At 43.2% G+C, this 21,222-nt stretch overlaps 1 protein-coding gene across 2 annotated transcripts in view; it reads left to right on the forward strand.

Moving 5' to 3' along the window:
• The first annotated feature begins 6,032 nt into the window (after window positions 1-6,032).
• brip1 (BRCA1 interacting helicase 1) overlaps window positions 6,033-21,222 on the forward strand; it is a 38,655-nt gene continuing 23,465 nt past the window's right edge. The window contains exons 1-12 of one of the 2 annotated variants that reach the window (XM_080428736.1): window positions 6,033-6,281; window positions 7,372-7,482; window positions 7,800-7,911; window positions 8,226-8,474; window positions 8,669-8,817; window positions 9,178-9,330; window positions 14,738-15,028; window positions 17,327-17,548; window positions 19,504-19,703; window positions 19,867-19,999; window positions 20,175-20,326; window positions 20,572-20,755. In XM_080428736.1, coding sequence (XP_080284862.1) covers window positions 7,378-7,482; window positions 7,800-7,911; window positions 8,226-8,474; window positions 8,669-8,817; window positions 9,178-9,330; window positions 14,738-15,028; window positions 17,327-17,548; window positions 19,504-19,703; window positions 19,867-19,999; window positions 20,175-20,326; window positions 20,572-20,755 — 1,950 coding nt within the window. In that variant the 5' untranslated portion in view covers window positions 6,033-6,281; window positions 7,372-7,377. The remainder of the gene's footprint in view (window positions 6,282-7,371; window positions 7,483-7,799; window positions 7,912-8,225; window positions 8,475-8,668; window positions 8,818-9,177; window positions 9,331-14,737; window positions 15,029-17,326; window positions 17,549-19,503; window positions 19,704-19,866; window positions 20,000-20,174; window positions 20,327-20,571; window positions 20,756-21,222) is intronic. The other variant, XM_080428735.1, reaches the window with a different exon arrangement.

The following is a 21,222-nucleotide window of genomic DNA, read 5'->3' on the forward strand; positions in this document are numbered from 1 at the left end:
ACAACTCCTAAAAATTTTCCAAAAATCCTGCAAATCGATACACGGTATCTCTATAGTCATTAAACGAAACGTGTCTTTCAGATTTTTCATATTCCATCCTGATTGGCTAAAAATGGCTTCCAAAGTTTGCAGGAGTGCTCCGTTTTGAACAAAATGCCTCAAATCATGAACACAGCATGCAATTTCCTTGAAATTTTGCACGCATATTTCCACTATGTCGAGGAAGAAATGCCACTTGAAAATGTTCAAATCAGCCTCATGGTGGTGCTATAACAGACCGATTTGTGTTTTGACCTATAACTGCAATCAAAACTTTGTAAGCGCACTCCCTAGAGGTCAAGGAAAAACCTTTGCCCTGCATTTTTCACATCTGCCTTTTATAGCGCCTCCAGGAGGCCGACTTATGTAAAACATTTTTTTTTATATTACTCCTTCCGATTTTATCGAAATTTCACACAAATCGGTACACATGATCTCTACAGTCATGTGATCAAGACGGATGTGTTTGATTTTTCATATTCCATCCTGATTGGCTAAGATGGACATCTAAAGTTTGCAGTAGTGCCTTGTTTTGAACAAAATGCCGCAAATCATAAACGCAGCATCCGATTGCGGTCAAACTTTGGACACACATTCACACTATGTTGAGGAGCAAATGCCACCCTTTTAACATTGGCCTGTTATAGCGCCACCAGCAGGTCTAATTTAGCAAAACACATTTTTGAACAAAATGCTTCAAATCATGAATGTAGTGTCCGATTGCCGTGCAAGGCCTAAGAAGAAATGGCACCCTTTTCACTTTGGCCTATTATAGCGCCACCAGGAGGCCACAATAACCTACCTGACCTGGCGGAGACCTGTTCTAGTTCATATTGACTCTTGATGCTTACCAAATTACTTTATTGTAATAAACATCATTGCATTCATTCTGTGTGGTGAAGTCTTTCTTAAGTTGAATTGTTGTGTGCTCGCTGCAGCAGCAGCGAACACACAAACTATTTATAGTATCTTACCAAAACTTTGCCACACTACTAGTCCTACATACTTCCACCAAGAAACTCCATTCAAACTGTAAACAAACAAGATGTATATAAAAAAAAGACTGACAGTCATATTATTACCAGCTGCATGATGTATTTTGTCTCTCTGTCTGTGTGTTTCAGGGCTCCAGACTAACTTTTTTCACCACCGTGCCAGGACCGTCCCAAACTACTTAATTAATGTATTATTATTATTATTAGTAGTAGTAGTTGTAGTAGTAGTAGTATTCACCTATTGGAGAGTCCTAGACCTAGACCACTGATTACCAATGCTTTGACCGATATATTGTCGGTCATTTTTAAGTTTCCAAATAAATTTGAACATTTTAACAAAAAGCAAGCAAATAAATACAAATAAACATAAATAATGTTTTGATGGATAAATGTCACGTCGCTGAAAACTTGTATCAGAAACTTGTATCTCCATATTTCAACTTTTTATGTTTTTTCATAAATCAAATGCCCTACTTAATCATACAAGAGTGTTGCACTGTAAAAGTAAAAATAGCAGATCTACAAGCTCCCACCACCTTGTAGATCGTCTATTTTCACTTTTTGTTTTTTCAAGGAACGGTTTTGGACATACAAGGTTTCCACCCGACAGCCACATTATAAGCCTACCGGTATATATGGTTTTGTATCAGTATAACAGTTAGTTTGAGCAGATTTCATTCCAATTGGCTACTGCCTATGAATTTCACAGGCCTGGGTAGACAACCTGGCCTGGCGGGGATATGCAAGCCCCGCACAGCAGCGCAGCAGGTGAAAACAATTAACTACAACAAGGGAATTTGCGACTTGTGTTGCACCAAAAACGGCTCAAACAATGTCAAACTGTCATGATTCTAGCTGCTGAAACCTTCCCATTTGGATTATTGTTTAAAAAAGTAACAGAACTTTTACTTGTAAGGGCACGGTCACACTGAAGTTTAATTCTACCTATGGGGTGGATTCTGCTAACAAAACTGGGCATGTTAGGCACGCCCCAGTCGATCTGCAAGACCACAACGCATCGCTGATGGAAGCGGTGTGGGCTTGTACGTCAGCTCAGCTGTGTTCACTGCAAAACGGGGAAGTGTTCCCATTGGCTTAAAGGAGTGAAGGACAGCCAATCATTGAAAACATGTTGCAAATGTCGAATGATGTCTCTCTCTCTGCGTGGCCTGCGTGTGTGTGTGTGTGTGTGTGTGTGTGTGTGTGTGTGTGTGTGTGTGGGGGGGGGTTTAGCAGCAGGCGCACTTGAGTTTGCAGGCTCTAGTCCATGACCGTACAGACGATGTCAGATACGTGAATAAATGAAGTCATATCGGTCGGTGCAACTCTAGTGTGTGTGTGTGTGTGCACTGCGCGGCGTGCACGCACTTTCTCTCTCTTCTCTCTCTCTCTCTGCGTGGCCTGTGTGTGTGTGTGTGTGTGTGTGTGGGGGGGGGGGGGTTTAGCAGCAGGCGCACTAGTGCCCTGCCCCTGAGACAAAGAGAACCTTCTCCACACATTAAGTATAAGTAACTAAGTATATTTACGCAAATACTGCATAAGCTGTCCACAGACCTAGCCACGCCCCAGGCGATCTTCAAGACCACAACGCGCCGTTGATGGAAGCGGTGTGGGCTTGCAGGTCAGCTCAGCTGTGTTCCCTGCAGGGGAGGGGGCGTATGATCCCATAGCATGGGAGGAGGGAGGGCCCGTCTCCCCATTGGCTTAAACGACAGGCAAAACGTTGAAGTGTCCCCATTGGCTTAAAGGAGTGAAGGACAGCCAGGACAGCCAATGATGAAATACATGTCGAACATGATGCAAATTTTTAGGATGACGATGAGGTCTGCCTGTGTGTAGACCAGCGCTTGCAGCAGCTGGTAAAAAAGTATCTATACATTTTAAGTTGTCTGTCTGTACAGATATGCCTATATGATGCGTCACAGCTGCGTTCTTATAGACTGGCCTCCAAGTACTTTTGTGCCTATTTCACCCACACAATAACCTGGGCAATGCAGGGTACCCCGGCTAGTAATATGAATATTGTTGACATATGCTCTCCATTGTATGTACTCTTATTTTGAAGTGCTCAACCGGACGTGCTTGTTAGCCTGACATGTATAAAATGACTGACTTAATAAACACACCCAGTTCTACTTGAATGGGTTGAGATGATGCCTGATGTCTCCTTGTCCTCCTTATTCCTCCGTCTGTATAATTTCACCTAAGTATTTTGGTACACATGCAGATCGCTGCAGTGTAACTCTGCCAACAGGTTATGGGCCCAGAGTGACCACATTTATTTTTTAGGTGAAATGTTTGTTGTCCAGGCTGTGTTTTGACGGAGACGAACAGAGGTATGAGATTTGGGAGACGAAGTTCTTGGCCCACTTGTTACTACAAGGATTAAAGAATACGATTCTAAATGATCCCGAGCCACCCCTCGAAGAGAATGAAGAGGGTGATGGTGATGCCGGTGATGCCGGTGAAGACATGCCTGACGAGGCTAAAAATGCTTGGCATATGCCGAGTTGATCCAGTTTTTGGACGACAAGAGCTTGTCGCTGGTTATGCGAGAAGCATCTGATGATGGAAGAAAGACTATTATGCAGGCAAAGGTAAGCCGCGGATCATTTGCCTATACACCGAACTGACTTCACTACAGAAGTCCTCCAGTTAAAGTGTGACAGACTATGTGATCCGTGCCGAGACGGCTATAACAGCCTTGAGAAATGCGGGAGAAATACTGAGTGATGGACTATTGGTGGCAATGGTTTTGAAGGGACTCCCTGAAACTTTCAAACCATTTGCAATACTTGTATCACAAAGTGAGGAGCCAGTGCCCTTTTCCGAGTTCAAGACTAAGCTCAGGAGTTTCGAGGACACTGAGAAGATGTGCAGAGCAGCAGCATCAGGTGACAACGTAATGAGGACCCAGGTGCAACCGACTGTACAGCGGACGAGTGCAGGTGACCGGCGAGGAGCTGGGAGCGGTGATGTGGTGTGCTACAGATGCGGCGTGAGGGGGCACCTAGCTAAAACATGCAGCGAGCAGCAGTGGTGTAACCACTGTCGGAGTTCCACACACCGTTACGCAGCCTGCAGAAGGAGACCGCAGCGGCGAGATGACGTGCAGAGAGTGTCGGAGGAGGACGGTGGTAGCGAGTACTCATTCCGAGTGAGTGACTGTGATGCCCGGATTCAGCAAAGACGTCGTGTCAAGCAGACAGGTCTGATGGTCGACACGGGAGCGACTTCCCACATCATCACAGACATCACTAAGTTCACGACGTTCGACGACAGATTCCAGTCAAAGACACACTTATAGCCAGTGGTGGAAAAAGTACTACATTTTTTTTGGTGTATACTAGGTAAGATCGCAGATCTGTGTGTACACACACTCCCCCTCCCCTCTCTGACAGGTATCACAGTGATTGCTGTCTTTGATTCATTCATTGATTAGAGAGAGCACTAACGAGCACAGAACGCGTTTGACACTTTTATGGCCCAATCAATCAACTCAGTTCATAACCCCTTTAGGGATCAATTAAGTCTTAATTGAGCTCCAGTGTCCCTGCAAGAGATGAATGTCAACATAAACAGTGGAATGTCAACATAAACAGCGGAACAAAACAAAAATACAGACAGAGGGATGTGTCTTTCTGCAGGAAAACACACCCAGCATATTTATATTGTGGCTGATTGAAGGAAAAAATGCAATATATATAAAAATAAATAAAAATAGGCTCAAAGTTACCTAGTTAACCTTTAAGTAGAATTATAAATACTGCAATGTAGAAATACTCTGTTACTCTGTTAAAGGAGAATTTTGGACTAAGTTTTTCTTACCTTTTGCATGCAATGCATCACAACGCATTGTGAGCTTATAGATCGGCTATTTTCAAATGGCCAAAATGTATATAGGGTGGGTTATGTTTTGTGTTATGTTTGGGTTATTTTTTGGGTTATGTTTTGTAATAATAATCAAAATCTACAAATGTACTAGTAACACAAGTTTTTAAATAATTGAAGAGGAGTAAAGTGCAAAATGTGTCTCTCAGATGTAGTGGAGTAGAAGTAAGAGTACTGAAAATTGGAAATACTCCTGTAAAGTAAGTACCTCAAAATTGTACAGTAGCCTACAGTACGTGAGTAAATGTACTTACTTTAAACCACTGTCCAGTGTCCATATAGCCTACGTATGCCATTGCCAAATATTCCCCAACACCACAGTGTCAATCTTCCTATTATCCTTTGCTTTTCAATGCCCCCTCACGCCGCTCCCTCACCCTTTGAAACCCTCAAGGACCCCATCATGGGGGTCCCCGGACCCCACTTTGAGAACCACTGGGTCTATGTCACGTGTCCTCTGAGCAGGACCAATCAGGTCCAGTCCTAGTTACGACAACCAGCGTTGCCACGTCTGCTTATTATAGGCGACTTTGGGCTTGTTTTTCTGTTGTACGTGTAATGTTGGTGGTTGCGGCGGGTTGCGGTTTTTTGGCCTTGTTTCTAAAGTGCTTGTATTTTGGGGTTGTTTAAACCTGTGATTCTCAAACGTTTTCATGTCAAAGACCCCCAAATTAATTTGCATTTGTCTGCGGACCCCCATCTTAAAGACATTGGTGCCAGGGACCTCCAAACATGATTTGTGTTATTAAAATGTTTTAAAAATATTCCACATTTTCTTCAAGATTTATTTTGAAAACAGCAGATCTACAAGCTCACGCGACGCGTTGTGCGCTTCTAGGTCTGCTATTTGCAAATAGCTGATAAGGTCTCATCACATGCAGGCTAACCTCGCGTCACCAGTCTTTCCACCTCGGAGGAAACATGCAGGCTACTCGCTTCTTTTGGGCTTGTTTTCACATAGATAGCCCTGGTTGCTTGTTTCTCTCGCGAGACCTGGCAACACTGACGACGCCGTCTTCCGCCGTGATGCTATTGGTCAAAAACCATCCATGTGTATGCCGGGCGCGAACAAGCGTATGGGGGATAGATGTAAACATTAAACAACAGCATCTTTCTCCGTACTAGTTAGAAGAGGAGTTTATTTCGTATAACAGTATTAGAGTAACCTCATAACCAACTACACATGGACTCCAACCGATGAAAGAGTTGTCGAGCTCAGTTGTAACTTGTTAGTTGCTGGTTAGCTTATTATCGCCCACGGTGCAGGGTGCTGTTAAGGTTAGCAGCAGCTAACACTAGCTAGTTAGTCTCAATTGGTTCCTGGCCATCAGGTTAGTTCAAGCAGTGGTGGAAAAAGTACTCGCATGTTTTACTTAAGTAAAAGTATCAATACTGCAATGTATAAATACTCTGTTACAAGTAAAAGTCTGGAATTCATAATGTACTCAAGTTAAAGTATAAAGGTATTGTTGGCATCAAAATGTACCTAAAAGTTCCAAAAGTAGAAAGTACCCATTATGCAGAATGTCCCATTTCATGAGTTTTCGAATGTATCAAATGTATACAAATCGTTTGAAAATAGCAGATCTACAAGCTCACACTGCGTTGCATCGCTAGCTTTTGATCTGCTATTTACTTTTTTATGTATTTATATATATATATTTTATATATTTATTATTAAAGGGCCGAAATGTATATAGGGGGCTGAAGTGGTTAATTTATGTTTTGTAATCAAAATCTACAAAGTAACTAGTAACCAGCGTTTTCAAATAATTGTAGTGGAGTAAAAGTACAATATTTGCCTCTGAGATGTAGTCGAGTAGAAGTAAAAGAACTGACAATTGGAAATACTCCATTTCAGTAAAAAAGGTATACCTCAAAATTGTACTTAAGTACAGTACAGTACTTGAGTAAATGTACGTAGTTACTTCACACCACTGGGTTCAAGTTATTGAACTGTTATCCAGACAGTCATTATAATACCAGCTTAACAAACCGCTGTGCTGCTAAAGTTACCACAGAAGGATAACGGTTGCCATAGCAGCTGTCATGTTTGAGTTTCTTTTAGCTGACGTGTTGCTCACCATATTTCACTAATTAGTTGTAACATTAATGTACACAATAAAATCCAGTGTTCATTTAACTCTTGAGTGTAGAAATTTAACTACAGTTACGTGTATGTATGAGAGTGTGGAGATTGAACCAAATGACAGGTCCAAGGAGAGAGGAAAAATATGACAAAAAGGCATAAAAAATCCAGGTCCAGGCACTCACATTGGATTTGACAGGTCCATTTGACTCCCATTTCCACTTCTACACTCTCATAGTTACACATCGTAAAGGTCTATTTGTACACACTCAGTGACTTCTCAGGATTCTAAGTGGACTGTGTTTTTGTGCCCAACTTGAACGAATAATAATCAGTGTTGAATTTCTGCGTTGTCAGAGACGGATGAACATGGCTTCTTCTTCGCCCGCGGTGGAATACACCATTGGAGGGGTCAAAATCAATTTCCCATGCAAAGCCTATCCATCCCAGCTGGCCATGATGAACTCGGTGAGCAATCATCCTCACCATTTCAACAATATCGGCTACTTATCTGTCTAGCATGTCGAATTTTATGACCATTAGTGAATTGGATTAAGCATTAACTGTCATGCTACTATTCTTCATAAAAAGAAGTGATGTTGAGTTTGACAGTGCCCAGTATCTAATCAATGAACCACAAATAAGTTTGTTACTGCAGGGCTCAAATGTGGCCTTACATGTACTGTTACAGTCTCTATTGGGCTTTAAAATTGCTTAAATTAATGAATTGCTTTGTTGTTGACCCTGACACTAAATGGAACTATGATTGTTTCTTGGTACTGCAGATAGTAAGAGGTCTTAATCATAGCCAACACTGTCTACTAGAGAGTCCCACAGGAAGTGGAAAGAGCCTGGCCCTGCTCTGCTCTGCTCTGGCCTGGCAGCAAGCACAGTCTGGTAGGACTGCTCTTTATTAGATTTGTATATCTCATTACTTCACTAGACATGTTTTATTTTGAGAACGCATTAGATTGTGGCCCTTCATTAACATACTCTGGCAATAAATGGTTCTGCGTGAAATCAGGTTTGTAACGGAATTGGTCCTACTTATTTTCTTAAATCAGCAGCAGTGTTCTTTTTTGTGAACTTTTCAGTTGCAACGGGGCATTTCACTGACTTTTGTTTCACCTTTTAAAAAAAGGTTTGTCTATGGAATATGAGGTGTGATATGTTGTTTGTCATGGTCATGACCCCGTTTCATGTCTTTACAGTCAAACCTGAGCAAGGAGCCACCTCCCAGGATTGCAAAAGCCCTTCTGAGGGCAAGACACATACAGACGGTAACGTTAAGAGTCCAGATGTAACCACCCCGTGCCAGTGTGCCTGCCATGGCAGGGCTGTCTGTTCCCCTCCCACACCCAAATCAAATGTTATGGATGTTGTCGACTTAACAAATGTTGTGGACTCAACAAAGTCACCAGACAAAGTCGATCAGCTGCTGCCCTCAACCTCTGAAACTGGTAAATATCTTTGACTAACAATTCTAACGATAAGATACCTTTAATGTTCAGAGAGGGAATACATTGTGTTTTTTGCAGCTTTTTCTTTTTAAAACAAAGCTCTGGACAGATACACATGGTGTGTTGGAAAACCACACAGTTTTTCGCATACTGTATTTGCTGAATATTGTTTAAATGCCAACTCTGTATTTCAGTGTCCCCACCAGAAGAATTCAAGTTAAAGAAAGAGTCATTGGCCTCCCGTCTGTCTGAAAAGATGCATACCTCCCTCAACTCTGACCATGAGACAGATGACTTTCAGCCAGAAAGGAAGCGCATTCGCACTCCTGCCGTTGAGACCAAGGTAGCCAAACGTGAAGTTGTGACCTGTCTCATCTCCTCTCTTGTCCTGTCCATGACAATAAGTGCACTCCGTGTCAACCAGTCACTGTGGTTGATTTATCTATAAATTCAAGAGCTATTTCAATTGTCTTGACCAGCCAGCTACATTTGGGCATTTTGGTGGTTCAACTAGTTGGTATGGTTACTACATTGACACAGACCTATTCATGGATTCATAATAATTTCAAATCCGGCTCATGTGTGTCATCTCCTCTCCTACTCATCTCTCTTCACTGTATTGTCTGGAGAATCTGGTGGGTGTAGATTTCCTGACCTTATACCATTTAACATTTTGTTTGTACTGTGATGTTTTGTCCTTCAGAGTTGTAAAAGGAGGTGCGGGGACCGGGGTGTGGTGTTCATAGATGATGAGGATGATGAGTTAGACATTGGCACTCGGCCGCCGGGCCCCCGAAGTTGGACCATGGAGCTGAGCAGCCAGGCCCAGGCTGCGGAGAAGAACTCACAGTGCTGTGTGAGTACACTTCAGAGACCCTTTAGATATGGACAGCTTGTGGTTGGTCGCAATTTTAAGCTTGATATTTGAAATATTGTCAGCCTTTACTAGTACCACTAGGTGGCAATACACACCATACAATTGACAAGCTTAAGAAGCTAAATACGTTTTTAAATAGATTTTTTTCTAAAAGAATAGAAGGGATCTAACTTAAAACATATGAAATAGTTCTGCATTAGTACATTGTATGTATTTATCTTTAAGATAATGTATTTATTTGAGCATCAAATCAAGTGTTCAATACTGTTCAATACTGAGGCTGATTCTTTCATTTTTCAAAGTAATGGGAAGGAAGAATGATTTATTTAATTTAATTGTAATACCAAGAACTTTTATAAAGACTAACTTGCAATACAATAGACAGTCACAGCCAACTCAAAGGTGGCTATTTCACTTGTTGAGCCAGAGTCACACCTATCAGTTTGCACTACCAGATGAAATTTCAGCATTTCCTGCAACGCTTTCTTTTCGTTCCAATCTGAGCGAAGAAGGCAGTTCACCATCACAGCTCCCAGTGAATGTCAGGTGGATGGACATGGTTCAGTCCAGCTTGTTGAAGGTGGCACAAAGCTTGAACGGCTAAGGAGCGATGGGGAGCGCTGGTGATTTGATTGCTGATTGGAGATAATATATATCTATTCCAGATCCCGTCTTAGGCTATTATGTAATCATATATTACATAACATTTTTGTTTCTATGTTGTACAGAAAATAGCAGACCTTGTAGGTCGTACAACAAAGTAAATCAGGCTTTGGTCGTAAGACAGGTTTATGACAACATGACCAAATGCTGTTCCTGAAGTTTGGGTGGGTAATTTGGGGCAAAATGATCTTGTAGAACTCAAGGTACCCCTGAAATAAGAGCCCCCAATATTTTGAGTTGAAATTATTTTTTTGTTACTAGTACGGGATAAAGCTGCATTGTGCAATATTTTTGATTGTCTCAAAGCCTGGAAATGTACTGTGTATATAAGATTTCTTTGAGACACTACTACAATACAATTATTTTCAATTATGTGTGGTAGACTGGTAAAGGCTCACATTAGGAATTCCATTATTTTGAAGGTAATGGTAAACGGAAGAAAACACCTCTTAATTACATTGGTGGTCAAAAGTGTCGGATGAATAATCCATGTTACTGCATTCACCCCTCGTCCCACAGATCCGACCCAGGGTTACTTATAATCATTACACAAGCTCAGAGTGAACGCTTGTTCTTGTATAGCGCTCCACACAACGGGGTAAACTCCCACAGCCGCATCCAATACTGCCACAGGTGTGTGGCTTGGATTTGGACCGGCGGATGGCGGGAGGTGGAAAAAGAGGAGGAGGGAAAGCGAAGAGTCGAAAGAGCGCGGCCGTCTCTGGTTTCCCCGCAGCTACCTGACCCTGGCTCTTTTGTCCCACGAGCGCTGACTGACGGCCTGAATGGGGCCCTTTGAAGCAAGCTCCAGTTTTAATTAAGAGGGTTTGCCTCGCTTGGGCCGATGATCTGTGAAAGCCACGGGGATAAATATTGAATGGGGTTCACCCGCTGGTTAGTGCGCCCCAGGGATAAACAGGTGCGTTGGAGGGCGGATATTCGCTGAGGGCCCCTACCCACACGGTGTGCCCATGCAGGGAGGAGAAGAAGGAGGGGGTTAGGTGTCCCATGTCTCCCGAGGTATTGGGTATTGGAGCCCACCCTTATTGGAATGCATTCCAAGCCTTCGAAGGCCGAGGAATGAGGAGCAAATTGGCGTCCAGCGAGAGGCGCCAGTGACACAGAGCCGGCCCACAGCCCGCGGCCCCTCAACGCCCTTTGACTGGCCCCCCGGAGTGTGAGATTTCCATCTCTCAGGTGTTGGCAGTGGGATATAGCAACAGCAGCAGAGAGGCCTGGGTATCATTACCTGTGAATACTCTGAGGTATTCAGTGACACCACTGAACTTAGCCCCAATCCCACCTATTCCCCCTATTTGAAAATGCCAGTCGAATTGTGAGTGTCCGTACATAGATTATTAGCCAGGTACACACCTGGTAACCTGACAAGAAAGGTGTACTGTTGCAAAATGCTGTGTGTTAATAAGATGCATCAATTCTCTCAGGTCCCATATAGTGTGACAGAGAAAGTGGAGCTTTTTCTTCAGTGGCGTCACCCAAGAAACGACACCAGTGGAATTGTCCGGTGCTGAATGAGTCGGTGTGTGCTTGCTGCTAGCAGAGATGGTGCCCTATTTGCCCCTTTCGACAGTTATCTACATTCCTTTCCAGGGGGTGTCTGCTCTCGGCTGTGGGGCCAAGCTTGAAACCTTGTCGCACTGGCATCTCGGTAGGCAGGCGCGTAAAAAGATACCCTTGTGTCAGCTGTTTCCTGCTGCTGCCTCTTGACAAGGGCCTCTATTCATCAACGGGCCCTTTTTCCCGCACCCCCGCCTACCCCTCCTCCCCCCACCTGCCGATGAATAAGTAATTATTGGCCATCTTGGGGCAGGATATTTGGATGGCTCTATTTAATGTGGCAGTAGCAGGTAAGGTGATCAGACCCGGGGCCCGGGCTGTGGAGCGTAACTGTTCCAGAGGAGAAAGGTAACCTGAGCCGGTGTTGGGGCCCCGCGGCACCTCTGTTTATTTTTCACATGGGCTCGGCGCTCCTTATCCCTCTTAACTCTGAGGGACAGCTCTCTAAGGGCTCTCTTTGGCCTCCACTCCATCACACATTGTAATATTTGATGGGCAAACATGCCTGGAGAGGGTGAGTCGGCGGGTAACATGACCCCCTCATCTCTCGTCAGAAGTGCTGGCTTCAGATCGCCAGCGTAAGTTGTAATGCACGGCATCACATAGCATTCATTTTTACATGTAACCTTACCGGTTGGACGTGGCGAAGTGTATAATTCACTTGGAGGAATGGCTTTGCTAAGCTTGGAATTTCTATTTTGTCCAAATTGCCTGATATATCAAAGGAATTGAAGAAGAAATTAGCCAAATTATATTTTCTTTCCTTTTCTTTCTAAAAGTCAATCAAGGACTTTGGTCCATTTAAAAGTTGGCTTCCTCATTTGATGTCATTACCTGTCCCATAGAGCAAAGTGCCAGAACATCAAGTTATATCTTAATCACCTTATACACCTCTGCCAAGTAGGTAATGTTTTCACCCCATGTCATCCATCTGTCCGTCTGTCCGTCTGCCTCTGTTGGCAGGATATGTCAAAAAGTTATGAATTGATTTGCACAAAATCTATGCAAAGGTGGGCCAAGGATTAACTGAACATTTATAAGTAGGCATGGCCTACTCCAAAAGGAAGTTTAACTTATTAACGGATTTACATAACGCCACTAAACTTAGAGGAAAGGTGTGTCATCAGGAAAGGAAGAGTTGAATAATTGTTCACACTGATTGTTGATCGACCTCCCTGGCAACACCCTCCTCCAGGTTTTTTGTCTCCAAAAGGCATCCTTGTGGGATCTCATCAGACTTGGCTTGGAGCCACCAGCTAGTCTTGGGCAGTATTGAAATTCCCTATCAGACTTTATTGCTTCAAGACAAAATATTATTTACAATGTTATCCACAAAAATTGCTGAAAAGATACGGGTTGCAATAACCCCTAAGTGATTACAGCATGGTGCCACTAAGCACTATTTTACACAATAGTTATTTGTCATCAGCCGTTATGAAAAACGTATTTTTACATCACATTATCATTTTGAATGATAACTACTGTATGCGAGCCTATACTTTTCACATTCATGAGTGTAATACTCTAATATACACACAATAGTATTTTAAACCATGAATGATGATCGCTTCTTATATTGTAAGAATATGGAATTTAACCTTTTCCTAAAAGGCGAACGTGGCAGCGTGCTTGGCACTGCAACACTTTATGGACAAGGTGCCTCCTTGGTGGGTGTCTGTGCTCTAGTGAGCCTATTTTCTAGTTTAGTTTTATTTTCAAACTTGAGGATCTCTCATCAAAGCATTACAAGCCACATTATAATTCATATACTCAAACCTTTTGATGTCAATAACATGCACACCCAGAAACCTTTTGCTTCACAGTGAATGGGAGGTTGACCCTGGAGGCTCGTAGATAGAGCTCTTCCACTCAAAACAGCATCTGTTCCATTCTACTGCTACCTGAATGGAACCCTGAAAATCATCTTTGGTACTGACAATTGATCATGGTCATCTTTCAGATTAGGGGCTGGATGGATGTAACACACAGTGAGGTGGTAGCAAAGGCTTATACAAAAGGAACTATCCCTACGCTGTTGTAATTGCAAATCATTGATGTTCCCTTTTTAAGATGGGCACTCTTAGTAATAAGAATACACTTCATAACCTTGGTGTAGAGTTGAAAGATATAGGTTTTGGTCATTGCCTTTTTACCATGGCATTCTATCTCTAATAGCAAACACTGGAATTAACCACTTAAACCCTGTATACTTCGTTTTACGTCAAATAGGCGAGATACAAGTTAACGGCATATTGCGTTGCAACACATTGTGAGCTTGTAGATCTGCTATTTTCAACGATTGTTTGCATATTTTTGCTTCGTCTATTGACATCCGAGTTGACATCCCATGACATGCCCAGAACATGGACGCTAGGCTTCATGTGGTAATCATGTTGTCTGGTTTTCTGTCAGCAATTACTGAAAATGACAATTCTCTGTAACCTCATTTTATTTAGACCGTAAGATATTTTTACTGGACAGTGGACAGTGTCAAAATGCTGGAACTGAGAAATCGGTGTTTGGATGATGCATGATTAGAGCCTTTGAGAGAGTCGGAAAGTAGGCCACTTAAAAGAGCTCATCACCTGAGCAGGATCGGTTTCATAAGCGTTGTCGGCTACACTTCACCTGTGAGCCGGAGAGAAAGAATCCACCACATGTCACTGGACAGCCAATTATAAAGCAGCTAGATTTTCTCAGCCCCGACAATGGCGGCCTATCATCTTTCGGGCCCAGAAAAGGTCATCTGACACAGACTGACAGGACTGCCTATGTATGGATACAAATTCTTTATGCTCCTCCGTATGTTTTTCAATACAGTATACAAGACAGTCTGTCAGATGGTCCATTCAGGTGGGGATAATAGTGATGACTTGATCTTTTTTTGTACCACAGTACACAAAATGAGTTGAGACTATTTGGCTGGGCTCTAAACAATATTGCTTTTAATATTAGCCAGAATATCCACCGATGGCTGAAATCCTACTTGTCAGTTATTCACATCAGTTCATGTGAGAAGTTGGCACCCATTTCTAAATGCTACTATAAACTTGTCGCACAAGCGTGGTGATTGACGAAGCGTATGTATTTTTGTTGAGTATCAATTAGCCATAAGTTGCCTTTCTAACCTTCTCTATCCATCCAGACGCCTGTGCCATGTTCCCTGTGTCCGTGTTCTATGGCCAAAGCGAGCACAAAGGCCACAGAGGGCAAATCCTCCAAGGACAAAGACGGCAAGAAGAACATCCCCAAGATATTCTTTGGCACACGCACTCATAAACAGATCACTCAGATCACCCACGAGCTGAAGCGGACGCTTTATTCCGGCGTTCCCATGACCATCCTGTCCAGCAGAAACCAGAGCTGTGTCAACCAAGATGTGCGACCCCACGCCAATCGCAATGAACGCTGTAAGGAGCTGCTGGATGGCAAGGATGTGAGTATGGACCCACGTGCACTGTACACACACACACACACACTGTACACACACGCCTCATTTAGATACAGTAGGACAGCAGAGAGGAAGGAAAGTGAGGGCAGAGAGTGGGTGAACACATGCAATACAGGTCTTTGGCTGGAATTGATCACAGGACATTATGATCATGTGTTCGATGCACATCTGATCAGCTCCCGTTGCTAGCCATGCACAATATTAAGCCTCATCTCAGATTATTTCAACCTTCCTTCATTCACAAACGACCTCTATGTCAATAAGATATTAGCAGCTTTGTGCAACCACGTGATTTCAGATGGGGCATATTGTACCATGCAGAGGTCATCACCTTTTAACTTAAAGCGGGCTATCCTGGGCCTGAATTGGAGTGCTTTGACCTGGGCGTGACCCCAATCCAGCTGTGAAAACCAACGCCTCTTGATGATGCACATGTTCTCTGTGGAAAGAAGATAATCTGTGTTGTCCACTGGGCACTATTCATCTGCCGTTTTCCCAGTCTTAACACTGCAAATTCATTTGAATAGAAAGGAATCTGCAGGTTAGTTACATGCCAAATTGGTCAGCCCCACCCCTCACAACATACATCCACACACAAACACAAAGCCCTGGGGAACCGCAGGGTATATAACTGTGCTAATCCTATAAACCTCAGCCCTATCTCATAATGTAAAGAGTCTGAAGGCTCTGAGTTTTAGAAAGACCCTGTAATACAAACCCACAGTTAACGACTGTGGGCAGACAAAAAGCTTCCAAACTGTAGCCTCAGAGCACCAATTATGCCGCCACTGTATCCCCAGTCGGACCAACTGGCTCTTTTTGACGCAACAAAATGTCAAGAGTCATAGAACAAGCTTTATTTAGAAACATAAGACTCTTGAGTGGCTGCGTAACCACCCGGCTGTCCAAAAGGTGAGACGCAGAGTGTCCCGAGGACAATAACTATGTCAGTGGAGGTGTCTACCTCCTATTGCCAGATTTGCCACGTCCCAAATCAGGTTGTCCAGTATGAAAGGGCTGTCCCAGTCATAACCCCGCGCCAGAGACTCGGGCGTCACCGATGTTCTGCGCCTTCGTCACTTAAGGGCCCGTCTCCTGGCGGCACGCATCGGGTTTCTACACTGTACAGACACACAAAGGCTCACACACGTAGAGACACACAGGCTTTGACTAATAATGTTTTCACTCATTCTCAAGTCAAAGCCCTCAGTTTGACCACGGGGCTAAGCTGTCTCTGTGCTCATAGAAGTGGCTGCATGGCAGTTAATCCTTCACGGTCCCCTTTCACTTGAACTGACGGGTTCGGTGTCAGTGAAGTGTCTGAGCGTAGTTATCTCAACGCATCACTGCGAGAGACGAGACACCGTTAAGACACGCCCTTTGACACCATCGTCGCAGACTGAGAAGAGGTGATTGCACGCAGAGGTTACAGAGTACAGTGCTTTTTGTGTGTGTGTGTGTGTGTGTGTGTGTGTGACTAGCTGTGCATTACCTGGAGCCATAGTATTCATAAGGGATGTAGGGCGGGACAGAGTGGCGACTACTGCAGGCACCTGTACTGACAGGCTAATTGAGGCTTAGTACATGAGATGATTCTCCTTCACACATCCAGTGCTTTCACCACATAGGTATCACAACATGCAAACCCTATGGTTGCATGAAGAACTAACTGGATTAAATTATACTTATTTACCCTTTTCTCTCAATTTAGTTTTCATAACAATACAAAAATATTTAGCCTGTCACTGCTAACTCCTACAGTTTGTCATGTGGGAGGGTGTAGTTAGTAGATAAGCATGTGTGATACACATGAAGTCGCCAGCTGGGAGAGTGTAGCACATGCGGAGGGACACCCTCTCCCTGCTGAACAGGTGGTCTTACTAACCTATAGGAGTCGCTAGTGCATGAACAGAGATCACCCTCCCTGCCCGGCTTCCCATCCTCTGAACATGGCAGTTGTGTTCATTGGACCCTCCGGCGAAGCCCGAGGCATCGCAAAAGATTCAAACCCTGTGTCTCCGCCGTGATGGGCAGGAACTTAACCTCTGCTCCACTAGAGCGGCCTGTCTGACTGGAATATAATGTCACGCCAGGTCCACCTGGAAGCTAGCATGGAGTAAAGCAACAAAACACAGCTGAGATACAGTACCTGGAAAATGCACACATGAAGCAGGCACATTGTTCATTTGTGATATTAAGGAACGTTTGGAGAAAATGAGTTGACTTCAAGGTCTATCATGATTACCCTAATAAGTCTTATTCTCTGACCCCCACCACCACCAGGGCAAGATATGTCGTTACTACCACGGCGTCCACAAGATGCGTGACCAGAACTCCTTGCAGTGGGGCCACGGGCTCCACCAGGCCTGGGACATTGAAGACCTGGTGCGTCTTGGTGAGAACCTGCGTGCCTGCTCGTACTATGCAGCCCGCGAGCTCATGCAGGGTGCCTGGATCGTCTTCTGCCCCTACAACTACCTGCTAGACCCCCTCATCAGGGAGAGTGTGAGTGAAAGGAGATCCGCTGGACGCTCATTCAGAGGTTTAATTTGTCACTCACTCATAGAAGTATGACACCCATGTTATCAAAGAGTAGTGCTGCAGCGAGTAGTTGATTTATTTGAAAAAATAATAATATAAAAAAAAATGTGTGTGTACACACACACACACACACACACACACACACACACACACACACACTGTTAACTCAAATCTTTGCTTCTGGGGGTCCCTGGAACAAAATATTTTGAAATGGGGGTCTGTGGCTAAATACATATCAATTTGGGGGTCCTTGACATGAAAAAGTTTGAGAACCACTGATATATATAGCAACATACACTGATATATATAGCAACATACGTTTTTTTTTTACCGTTATGATTTAGAAGACATTTTGTAGAATCCCCAGAAGCAACAATTTGAGTTAAAAACATTTGCTTTAAAAATACATATATTCAAAGATATGCCCACGATCTGTCAATTTTTTTTATCTACAAGCTTGTAGCGCGGCACTCAGTGCCACGCTATGAGCTTGTATATCTGCTAATTTTTCAATAGCCAAAGTACAAAATAATGGGTTTTAATGGGTTAAGATGATGCCACTACTCTCGGAGTTGAAATGTCAAATGGCTTACCCCCCACCCCCACCCCTTGGTCACTTTTGAGCAAAGCAGGAAGTGGCCAAGTGGGTAATGTACTCTACCAAGAATTATTTGATTCATTTGTTTTGAGGTTTGTCGAAAGATAGGAAAATGAGGTTCAGGTCTGCATTTCAGCCACAGCTACACAGTAAGTTGTGTGTTTATATATTTTACCCCATTGCACTCCATCTGTCATATAGATCAGTGGTTCCCAAACTTTTAGCTCAAGACCCAAAAGAGAAATTTGAGGTTTGCCCATGACTCAATTACCCAAACTAGTGAAAATAGCTGATCTACAAGCATGTAGATCTGTTATTTTAACTACTTCTTAAAAGTTTTTTATTTATGGCAATTATTAGATTTTTTTAAATTTTATTTATGAACTACTTTTGAAAAATGTTGGAATTGTTTTTAATTGATGAAAATTTGTTATTTCTTTGAACTTTTTTGGAAATAATTTCTTTATTTTAGGAAACAAAAAAAGGGCGATATTTGTTTACCCATAAAAATTGTTCCGACCAAAACATGGGTCCCAACCCACTGTTTGGGAAACGGTGATATAGATTATCATAAAATGATTGGGCTTAATATAGCCGATACTGAACAAATAAAATAAAATATGCCTTCATCAGACGTCTCTACATAACATGTTTTTGTTACCCAGCTGATGTTCTGTTGATTGATAAATCGATTAGTGCTTCCCTGACACCTACCCCTAAACACATTTTTCTTTCAGTTTTACTTGAGCCAGGACTAGTATTATGTTTTTGTAACTTTGCTTATACATTGACGCCAGCATAAACGTTTTACTAATAATTGTAGGTCACATATAATTGTAAGCCTCTACGACGAGGCGTCTTGGCTTACATTGCAGTAATCTGAGTTGGTCATTGAGAGACATGCTTATTGCTTAGCCTGCGTGTTGCTGTCCTTGAGGGCAAAATATTGAATGAGCGTTTCCTAAGGGGTTAAGATCTTCGTCTCAACAAATGAAGGATGAAAAGCCATCATTTTTGTCAAGAAAAAAACAACCACTGGCAAAGTATAAATGAATCTTAAGGAGATCAAGTGGAACTTTTCAGAATGTTAATTAACATTCACATACAAGGAATTTGACTTTTTGACCCAGTGAAAAGTATAAAATATAGGGTAAAATATTAAAAGTAAATATAAAAGTAAGAATTTTAATATAATGAATAGGGTTATACCAAGTGTGAGCATCGTGAACAACTTTGGACGTGTATTGATGAGATAAAGTATTATAATATTGCACAGCCTGGTTAGAAATATAGCAATACTTTTCCTTTGTCTGTTCCTCAGCTGGATATCAACCTCAAAGACCAGATCCTGGTTCTGGATGAAGCCCACAACATAGAGGACTGTGCCAGGGAGAGTGCCAGCTACACCCTGGACCAGAACAGCCTGAAGTCGGCCATGGATGAGTTGGATAGTATGGACCACCAACACATCCGACCCGCTAACCACCAACCCCTCAAGGCGTTCTGCTGCAGCCTCCTCAAGTCAGGGACCTGACGTTATTATACGTTTACATACTAAACAAACTCTGGACATGAATTAAGCCATAAATATCTTTATGTATACCAATATTAAGATTTGTTTTTAAATATAATATCAAATTAGTTCCAAAAGTCTAAATATCATTTTTGGGGGTATTGTCCATAGCTGGATCCAGGAGAGCCAAGGCCTGCTTCTGGAACGGGGCTATGAGACATCCTGTAAAGTGTGGACCGGCAAGGATGTCCTGGGTATATTCCATGGCATGGGCATCACCGCTGCTACATTTGCCATGCTGCAGGTAAAAGGACTCACTTGACTAATTTCCTTGTTGCCACATCCTGACAAAAAGCTTTTCCTCAATACATTAGTTATAGCATCTGTCCTCTGTAAAACTCGTACAACATTATGCAGTAGCTTGTGCTGAACAAAGCACTCTCTCTTTCTCTCTCGCTCTCGCTCTCCCTCTCTCATAGAAACATTTAGCAGCAGTGTTGGAGAAAGAGGAACGTAAGGTGATTAATGGTAGAGAGGAGATGATGCAGGTTCCAACCATCAGTTCAAACACTTCCACTGTCCTCAAAAGTCTCTTCATGGTGTTGGACTACCTCTACAGGGAGAACTGCAGGTCAGAGTTTAAGGCCGCCTAGTTTTCCTTGAATGTACTGTGTGTTAAACTTGTGCAGTTAAAAGATAATGTATTGAAGTCCCAACAGCAGAATACTTTGTTGAAGGTGCCACCTCAAATATTGTTACCTCTTTCTGTCTGATGCTGAATCCTATTAGGTGAATTCAAATGTGTGTGTGTGACATCATATATTGGACCTCTGTAATATGGATGGATTCAAACTGTGTGTCTTTGTGTGTGTTTAGGTATGCTGAGGACTACCGTGTGGCCCTACAGCAGAGCTATACGTGGACCAATCAGCAGGTCCAGCCAGATGTCCCCGATGAACATGGCTTCTTCGCCCGGCCACGCCAGAGGCGGCGGCAGCAGAACACCCGCGTCAAGGCGCAGGTCCACACCCTCAGCTTCTGGTGCCTCAACCCTGCCGTGGTGAGAGCTTATGTCTGGCACATAGCAATCTGGGAACCCATTGTCAAATAAAAAGGGAACCAGGGGACCTGGTACTGCCAGACCCCTAGTGGTTGAAATCTGAATGGCTACGTCACGCTAGGCTTGGCCAATCAAAAAGAGGGACATGTAAGCACCATGTATGGACAAAAACGTTGACAAAAATGAAGAGAGGGACCGACAAAGCCTCATGTAGGCCTGACCCCCTGGGTCTGGCAAAAAGGAAAAACAGAGCCCTCTGCTGTTTTTCACTTTTCCATTTGACTCTGGGCTGAGCTGTACGGAGGACCCATGCTCGCGAGAAACCGGGGTTTTGGTCTGACCTCAGCCCTCCACTTCCGGTGGTGCGCCTATGTTTTCATTCCCACTAACAACATTTCTCCACGGAACACTAACACCATTTCTCCCAAAGAACATGGATCGTTTTGGTTATAAGCCCACTTGTTTCT

Source organism: Gymnoscopelus braueri, assembly GCF_963280865.1.
Source record: "Gymnoscopelus braueri genome assembly, chromosome: 5".
NCBI lineage: Eukaryota > Metazoa > Chordata > Actinopteri > Myctophiformes > Myctophidae > Gymnoscopelus > Gymnoscopelus braueri.